Consider the following 9,899-nt stretch of genomic DNA (forward strand, 5'->3'; position numbering starts at 1 on the left):
AGAGAGAGAGAGAGAGAGAGAGAGAGAGAGAGAGAGAGAGAGAGAGAGAGAGAGAGAGAGAGAGAGAGAGAGAGAGAGAGAAACAGAACGTACACACGCATAAGAGATTGAGATATTAACAATTGCTTCTTTATAAACAAAGTTATATACTAAACACATACAAACTCACACACACACACACACACACACACACACACACACACACACAATGTACAATAGGTTAACAACTTAGACGGGGTGGGTGCGGGAGGGGGACCGAAGGCGCCCATTGCACCTCCTACCCGTGTGTGTGTGTGTGTGTGTGTGTGTGTGTGTGTGTGTGTGTGTGTGTGTATTTATATTTGCCTTTCTGCAATATTTACAACCCTTACGGAAAAAACACTTTAATTTTGAGAGTTTACACTCAAAATTGAATGTTAATACTCGATTTTGGGAGTTTACTCCCAAATTTAGGTGTATACGCTCAAATCTTGAGTATTTAAACTAAAGATTGAGTGTTAATACTCAAACATTGAGTGTGTATACCCAATGATTGAGTGTTTATACCTAAGTTTGGATTTAAATATTGAATATTTGAAAGTATACTCTCAACATTTGGATTGTCACTCAATAAATGAGTGTATACTTTCAACATAAAGTGTGAACACTGAAACGTTGGGGATGTACACTCAACATCTATCGGCTGAAGGTATACACTTAATATTGAATGTGCACTCTCAAACATTGGATTAGAAAATGTTAAATAAAAACAAAAGCAAGAAAAGCAAGTTCAACCGAGATTAAAATTAATCTGCATTGGTAGAAACGGACATAAAACGAATAAACGGACATAAATCTAAAATGAACATTCAACTATAGAGTGTTCAGTTGGCTTTGAGTATTAATTTGAGTATTACTTTCAACTTGGATGTTTGCCATCTAATTGAATGTTAATTTCAGTGTTATTCTTAAATTTAGGATTAACATTAAAATTAACACTCAATTAGATGGCGAACATTTAAGTTGAGAGTATATAATAACACACTAATTAAAAGTAAATTAAAGAGCGAACACTTAAGTTGAGTGTTTACACTGAATTGAGTGTTTACCCCTTGTCCCAAATTATACTCAACTTGAGTATTTTTTTAAGTGTTATTTTTAGTGTTTTTTCCGTAAGGGAATTTTTCTCGTTTTTATTTCTTACGTTCTGTATTTGTGAATTTTTATTTTGAGACAATCTTCTTCGATTCATAAAAGTTTTATTATCAAGTTTTGCACTGTTACACTACGTACAAATTTTAATTCTTACAAATTTTTTTGTCAATAACTTTTTAATAAATAACGACCGACGGCTGAAATTTGTTGTTGACTCAGAACAATGACCTTGACAACACGTCAAGGTCAAGGTGATTGAAACTGAGTCCCCTTTTGTCAATATTTACCCTTTCTGAAATAATTAGCAATAACAGTTTTACCTTTGAAAGGGGCGAGGGGGCCGCGTCGCTCAAAATCCATTTGGGAATCTTATTTACTAGAAAGAAGTTTTATATAATATTTCAGCAAAATCGGAGAGTTGTCGCTTTCAGAAGTACACCTACATTTAATTATGTTCATCTGTTATATAGGGTGTTAATAAGCCCACGCATAATATTCATACCATCATGTAGCCCAGAAAAGATTGAAGACAAAGAGCTCTCAAAATTTTTCAATTCCACGCGTAGAGCTTTTATAATTATTATCGGAAAATAATGAAATATGGCCAATGTATCCATGGCTATAACGGAAACATGAGCACGGTGGGAAACAAAACGATCGTTGTTACGCGTGAGGGCCGTGAGGGGAGATATTCGCGCCGTCGCTCGCCGCGAGTCGCGCCGCTACAAGTTGCGAGGCGAAGAGAGCGCAAACAAAATTCATTGCTATTTGCAACGCTGTTCTTAGCGGTCGGCGATGGCGACTAAGGATGCTCGACGATAGCTTGTAATTAAAATTTACACATAGACTTTTAAACTGTACTACATAAATTGCAAAGGTAAAAAAATATTAAAAGTTGATTAAAAGCTTTCAAAGAATCACTTTATAGTATTTTCATTGCTATACTTGAATTTGAAATCAATGAAAGCGAATAATCTGTTGAAAATCCACCATAGCTAATGCTCGTAATTTTGCAAACTTATCAGAGCTGTGTGTACATTCATATTTTTGTTACTTTCCTTATATCAGCAAGCCACTTTACAGTTTTTAAAAGGTGCGGCATAGTATTTTTAATAACCCACATAGCACACTTTATCCTAGGGTTGTCCCTGGGATGTCATTTTAGGATATCGCAATATCCTTGGATATCCGTGGACCGTTTCAAATATCCATGGGATATCCAAAGGATGTACAAATGTCCATCGATTTGACATCCTGTAGATATCTCCAACAATATCCATAGGATGTTCAAGGAATTTTCTGAGACATCATCTCAGATATACTCTGGTTAAAAAATTTATTCTGAATTTTTAAGATTTTTTTTAGGATTTCTGATAAATGTTCCGATTTTTTAATAAAAATTAGAATATTTTTTAAAAAAATTAAAAAAATAAAAAATTTTCTTTAATTTAGAAAATTTTTGAATATTTCGAAGTATTTTTAAGTTTCTGAGAATTGAAAAAAAATTGAACAAAGAATAGAAAATTCTAATTATTTCTACGTTAATTTTTTGTAAGAGGAAAAAGACTACACATATATCAGCTAAGCCACAGTCCTACCTGTTAAAGCATGTTTAATCTCTGTACCCGAAAAAACGGTTATCCATCCAAGTATAAACCATCGCCGACGCTTGACTTCGAAAACCGTACGCATCCTAACGCTTTGTGATGATCCATGAACACTTCTTGTTTATGCATACATATTTGTTATACAATATCATTACAATAGACATTGTCAAAAGGATGAAACATATATAGTTAACTGATATTTGTATAAATAAATATAGAATTTTACAGTTTTTTTCTCATTTTTACATACGCGCGCGAAGTAGCATGTGGAATGACATATCAATGAGTTGTAAATTGCCTATACGGTCAAACATCGGATCTTAGTGTTGAATGTGATCTTTTCTATTAAATTTAATTTTCTTAGCTTCATTTTAAACTGCGCGCCAACAAGATTCGTCAGACTTAAGACACAGTTAATAAGCTAAATTTTGATGCTCGAGAGCATTTTAAATTCTTGCCTTCCCATCTTCCCCGAAAAACTGTAAATTATATTATTGCAAAAAATAATACCTCAGCCGAGGTGAAAGTGAAGTGAGGAGGGGCAGAGAAAGGAAGAAAGTGTGATGAGGAAGAAGCAGAAGTGAAAAGGAAGTTCGGGTATTAAAGGGAGTTAAGCGGAGGAAATGAAAGAGACAGGAAACAGGATGGAAAAATCGGAGTAGGCAGGAAATAGGATGATGTGACAGATTAGACAGAAAGGCAGTACGCAGGCGCGACGGAGGGGAAGAAGAGACTGAGGAGAGAAAGAAGGACAGGGAATCGGGTGGCAGCAGTGGCAACGGTGAAGTGGTAGACCTAGTAACGGGCGCAGAGATTGGTAGAAGAGGCGGATGACGGTGACGCAAGAAGACAGCAGATGGCGTGAAAGAAAGAGAAGGAGGTAGGAAGAGAAGAAGGAAGGTGGTAGCGGGTTTTGGGAACACAAAAGTTCTCAAGGCACGTGGTCCACCAAAAGAGAGCGATTGGATCGAGTTATCGATAGATCGATAAGAGAAAAGAAAGAAGAGGACTAGTAGAGAGAGCAAAAATAAGAGTCGGTGTGTATATCGAGTTGGGAGATAGAGTAAGGATAATAATACATGGCAAGAGGAGATAGATAATGATTATGAAGAAGACCGAGAAAAACGAAAAGAGGAGCGAGGAAAAGAGGGAAGAAAGTAATAAAAGAAAAGTGGCTGAAGACAAGAGAATGGAAAACAATGAGCTGAAAGAAATAAGGAAGGAGTTAAAGGGATAAGAGAGTGCTTGACGGAGATGGTGGGATTAGGGAGGCGATGGCTGGAGGAAAAAGAAGGAGCAAGAAAAGGCAAAGAGGAAAGAATGGGGAAGGAGAACGGCGAGGAGGGAACGGAGGAGCAAGAGGAACGGTGGTGAGGAGAGGAAGAGGAAAGGAGGAGACAGGAGGGAGAGCGAGGACAGGCGCAAGGGAAGCGAATGGAGAGAGACAGAAGAGGAAAGGATGAAGGAGGAAAGAAGAGAGGGAAAAGAGGAGAAGCCAAAGGAGGGAGAGAAGAGAAAGGAGGAAGGAAGGAGTAAGGAAAAGGAGGCAGATAAAGGGGACGTGGAGAAAGAGGGGAGAAGAGTAGGAAGAGGAAAGAGGAGGAAAAAAAGGTAACGAAAAAGGTGATGGAAGAGTGGTGGAAAGAAGTGGAGGCGGAAGAGGAGAGAAGGTGGGAGGAAGAGAGAAAAAGAAAGGAGCGAAGGAGAGAAGAGGAGGAGAAAGATGGAAAGATGACAGAAAGGAGGTGGCAGAGGGACGCAGTAAAAGAAGGAGAGGAAGGTGAATAGAGAGAGGTTCTGAGGAAGAAGAATAAACAGAAGGAGGCAGAGGAAGGGTGGAGAAGGATGGAGGGGAAAGAAGAGCCGGAGGAGCGTAAGAAGAAGGAAGAATGCAAGAAGAGGACAGCCAGGAGGAAAGAGATGGAGAAGAAGATGAAGAATAGACTAGAAGAGAGAGAGAGGGCTACGCAAAGGAAAAGACAGAGGACTAGAAGAGAAGAGAGAAGAATGTTGTGTGAGGAGGGGTAGAAGGGGAGGACGAGGAAGAGAGGAGGATCTTTGTGGAAGGTATTGTTGTGCCGCTGGTCTCAGGGCACGTTATGGGATCGTTGACTCCTTGGGATCAGGTTGCATAGAGATAACGCCGAGAGTTGTAAATAAAAGAGATGTATTTGCTCTAACGTGTACAGTTCTCCAGTATTTAACTCAAATGGTCGAGTGTCGTTGAATTGTTTAAGTATAATTCGATGTTACACAGAGCGACATGGATTCCTTGCTATCTTAATTAATACTGAACCCACTCGTTCTCTTTCCGCGGCGTTTATATACTCCCTTTTTCGGCCTGTTGCTAGGGGATATCACTCGTGGTCACGGGCCTTTGGTCCGTGCACTAGCTTAGCCAGAAATTGCGAGCTACGCGCATTCCACCGCAAATCAGGAGATTTCAGGTGGCGAATCGGGTGGTGCCCGGGTACATTGTCCGGTGCGATGTCCGGCGTGAAGGCCAGTGCAACGCCCGGTATGAAGGCCGGACGGTGTCGTCTCGCGAGGTGTCACTCGATACCCTTATCATTATTGCGACTATTACTTGTGTGAATGCCGTACACTCACAACATTATTATATAACGGGTGTTGGGAAGGAGAGTGGCATTGGGTAAGGTGGAGGAAAGGAAGGGGGAGGGGGGAAGATGGGTATTGATAACGGGGATAAAAATGGAGGATAGAGAGGAGATGCTGGCAAAGGGAGAAGTGAAAGGGACGTGGGGGGGTGGAGGTTGATGAAGATCTGACGATGGAGGAGAGAAGAATGAGGTGGAGGATTATGGAGACGCCGTGAAGAGAAAGGGCAAAGGGCAAAAAGGTGGAAGTGTCAAACAGAGGGTTATGGATAGACGAGAGGAGATGGAGTTGGGTTAGGGAGGGAGGCAGATGAAGAGAGAAAAATTGGGATTAAGAAGGAAGGAGGGAGGTAAAAGAAAGAAAAAGGAGAAGAGTGGGAGGCGGAATAAGGGAGGGAAATAAGAAAAGCAGACAGTAGAAAGAGGAGGCAAAGGGCAGAAATAATGGAGGGAGGGTGCAGGGTACAGGTATTACTTGATTATTGTTTATAAAGTCTGTTTTATTTTATTTTATTTTGTAACAGGTAGCAGAACGGAGGAGAATAGAAGAAAGGAAGGAGGAAAGGATAAAAAAATGGTAGGTTAGAGACGAGGGCAGGGAAGGGAAGATAAGAATGTAAGGTCGCAAATGACCAGGCCGCGTAGTAGGGAATAGAGAGAGAAGACGGATACAGGAAAAAAAGTAGAAGGAATCCTAGAGAAAACATGGAAGTAGGAAGAGAAGGGAGGATGGACATAGAGGAAGCCGGAGGGACAAAGCAAGAAGAAAGTGGAGGAAATAGTATAGTAAGAGATTGACGATTGTAAGAATGAAGTCTATATTGTAAAGTGTATATATGAAACATAAATACTGACGAATAATTAGATGTAAATAAGATGTATTTATAAGAAGAGACTGCAAACCCCGAGGGGACGCAGTAATAAATACCATATACAATAATACTTCAGCCGGGGTTCGAACCCGGATCTCATTTCGTGCGAGCGTTCTAGCTCATTCGACCACTGAGGCATATGATATTATTCTTTGCAATAACCAGTATATCTTAAAACACGTTTTTTTCAGGCGACGTATAATAACGATATGAGTACATTACTTCTAACCAACCGTAATATGTTAAACATATCAATGAGTTGTATTTATAAGAGGAGACTGCAAACCCCGAGGGGACGCAGTAATAAATACCATATACAATAATACCTCAAGTGTAAAAAAAAAGTGAAGCATAATGTAATGAAAGAGTGACAAAAACGTAAATTAAATCTCTAAGAAGCGTAGATTGATACGTCAGAACATAAAGAAAGTACACTTATCAAAATAATGTGCCATATTAACAATAATAATTATAAAAATTATAAAAAATGATATTAAAAATTTTTTTTATTATGTTTTATACAAACAGAGCAAAAACAGATTTTTTAATAAATTATTCCACAAATCATATTCATCACTAATATGCAATGTGTGACCGAATCGCCTATACGGTCACACATTGCATATTAGTGTGCACACTTCGCGCTCTCCGGCGAAACTTCGATGCATCGGGAAGCCTCCCGACTCAGGCGCACGCAACACTACCCTCCTTCTTCTGGATTGACGCCCCGTCAATCCTCAAGTCGGGCTTCAGACCGAAGACGGAATTCCCCCGGAACTTCTTCTCAGGCTCGGGTCCTTCTTGGACAACCTCCCGCTCAGCCCAAGCTGCTGCTGAGGGCTCTAGAGCTTTGGTCCTTCCCCGCCTTTTCAGCATTCAGGTCCTTTCTCCTCTTCTCTCAAACATCTTCCCCTTCTCTTCTCCTCCGGCGATGCTGCTGGATTCTGCAGGAACAGACAAGCGGGGGTAACATCGTGGCCCTCTCGCCCCGAAAGGCTCCCCAAGTCCCCGCTTCGGCATTTGCCCTCCGTCCCACAGAAAACCACTGGAAGAAAACCGTGAGCAAAGCAGTCTTCTTTTAAAATTTATTCCAGCCAGACCGGTAAGGATAGAAAGAAATGAGAGGTCTTATTCTCGTCGCCTAGTAGAGTTCCCAGCAACAGAACACTTCGCCAAAATTAAGTTTTCTTGACTTTCCAGATTCAAGTTCCCTTTTCTTTTTTCCCTGCAAGAAATATCTCAACACAGAAAAACTGATAAAGTAATTTTAAACTTAATTCTAATTTAAAGACTTCACAAATTCAAGTCCCCTCGATACATCTTTCAGAGAAAAGAGCAAGTCTGTCAGCATGTACCACTTTTTTTCTATGTCTAGAAGACTTTTGAATACAGTACACGACATCACTGAGCTTCTTAATTACCAAGTAAGGACTTTCCCAACTGTTTTGTACTTTGGGAGTTTTTCCCCTACTTCTTCGAGGATCACACAACCAAACTTTCTGCCCTTCCTGGAAAAGAACAAGCCTGGCTTTCCTGTCATACCAAGCTTTCACACGAGAAGATTTGATGTCCATTCGTTTTTTAACAACGGCATGTAATTCCCTTAATTTTAATCTTAAATCTCCCACATAATCTTTAGAAAATTGCGTATCCTCATTAAATTCCGGAGGACTCCTTCGAAAAAGATCCAAAGGTAATTTTAAATCTCGCGCAAAATACATCTCCGCAGGAGAAAATACCAGTAGTCTCATGTTTCGCAGACCTATAAGCCAGAAGAAACATGGGAATCCAACGATCCCAATCTTTTTGATTCTCTGAAACAAATTTTGCAAGATAATTAATAATCGTTTGATGTTGACGCTCTACCTGACCGTCAGACTAAGGATGAAGAGCAGTAGTACTCGTCTTTTTGCTTTCTAGAAGAAACATAAGTTCCGTAAAAAGTTTAGATTTAAAATTTCTACCCTGATCTGTATGAACCTCTAAAAAAACTTCATGCCTGGAGATCACCTAACTAACAAAAATTTCCGCCACAGTCTTTGCCTTTATGTTTTTAAGGGGGAAAGCCTCTATCCATTTAGTGAAACAGTCAACAATAACGAGCAAATATTTATTTCCATTCCTGGAAGAAGAAAAAGGACCCATGATATCCATTTGTACCCGAACAAACGGAGCTCTTACATTATACACCTGTAAGGGAGATTTCCCTTTTCCCGAGGGACCCCTTCTGGAAATGCAGACTTTACAGGTCTGACATCATTCCTCTACATCCTGTTTGCACGTTGCCCAGAAAAATCGTTTTTGAATTCTCTCTAAAGTTTTGTTAACACCAAAATGCCCCCCCGACGAAGAGTCATAAGCTTCCTTCAAAACCTGTGTTACGAACTTCCGAGGAAGAATTAGTTGAAGAATGTTGGATCTAAGATCAGGAGCTGTCCACCTTCTATACAAAATCCCATTCTTCAAGCTCAAAGCGTCCCAGTAACTCCAATAAATAAGGGCAGAAACGTCTCCGTCCGCCAACTCGGAACGTACTGGACGCATTCCTGCCTCCTTGGCTGAGCAAAAGATAGAGATGGTCGGATCTTCCCTCTGCTCTTTACGCCAATTCTCTAAAAGGCCTTCAGAAAGAGAAATTCGGGCAATAGTAATTTCCTTCTCCCTTGCATTCTTCTCCTCCACTCTGGAACAATAGCCATATCCGTTCGTTTTACACAGACGTCTAGAGAGTCCGTCAGCATTTTTATGAATCAAACCTTTTCGGTGATGAACCTCAAATTCATATTGCTGAAGTTTTTCCAGCCAACGTCCTAACTGTCCTTCTAAATCTCTGAAAGACAACAACCATTTTAAAGAAACATGGTCCGTTCGAATTATAAACTTTTTTCCTAGGATATAATGTCGAAAAGATTTTATTGATTCAACAATAGCTAGCAACTTGCATCGAGTCACACAATAATTCCGTTCGGTTTTGCTGAGAACACGGCTGAAATAAGCAATGACTCTTTCCTCTCCGTCTTGTTTCTGAGACAAAACCGCCCTTATTCCAAAATTAGAAGCATCCGTATCTAAAATGAATTCTCCTTCTTCATTAGGAAAGGCAAGTACAGGGAAGGAAGATAACTTACGTTTCAATTCTTCAAACGCGAGAAGACAATTTTTTTCCCAAACAAAAGGAACTCGATTTTCCGTAAGAGCGTATAAAGGTTTGGCTAAAGAAGAAAATCCTTTAACAAATTTCCTGTAATAAGAACAAAATCCGAGAAAACTCCTTAATTGCTTCTTATTATGTGGAAACGGCCACTCTTTCACAGCAGCTATCATCTTCTCAGGATCAGTAGTAATACCGGTTTTAGAAATAATATGACCTAAATATTTAACGTTCTTTTCAAGAAAATTACATTTTTTTGGATTAACTTTCAAATTAACTTCGCGTAAACGAGTAAAAACCTTCCCCAAATTTTCAAGCATTTCCGAAAAACTTTTTCCATAAATAATAACGTCATCGAGATAGACTAAACAAATTTTATAAAGTAAACTATGTAAAATTTTTTCTATTACCCGTTCAAAAGTAGCCGGAGCGTTACACAAGCCAAAAGGCATCAGTAAATTGCCAAGACCATTTCCGATCTAAAAAGCTGTTTTCTCTTCAGAGCGAATTTTTATTT

At 39.7% G+C, this 9,899-nt stretch overlaps 1 protein-coding gene across 1 annotated transcript; it reads right to left on the reverse strand.

Moving 5' to 3' along the window:
- Positions 1-7,372: 7,372 nt before the first annotated feature.
- On the reverse strand, positions 7,373-9,555 carry LOC118646668. Its single transcript, XM_036290120.1, has 4 exons — positions 9,360-9,555; positions 8,500-9,119; positions 7,587-8,045; positions 7,373-7,456 (listed from the first exon to the last, which is right to left on the reverse strand). The coding sequence occupies exons 1-4, from the start codon at positions 9,553-9,555 to the stop codon at positions 7,373-7,375; spliced, it is 1,359 nt and encodes a 452-aa protein (XP_036146013.1).
- Between the last annotated feature and the right edge of the window lie 344 nt (positions 9,556-9,899).

This window comes from Monomorium pharaonis, chromosome 7 (genome assembly GCF_013373865.1).
Source record: "Monomorium pharaonis isolate MP-MQ-018 chromosome 7, ASM1337386v2, whole genome shotgun sequence".
In the NCBI taxonomy this organism is placed as follows: Eukaryota; Metazoa; Arthropoda; class Insecta; order Hymenoptera; family Formicidae; genus Monomorium; species Monomorium pharaonis.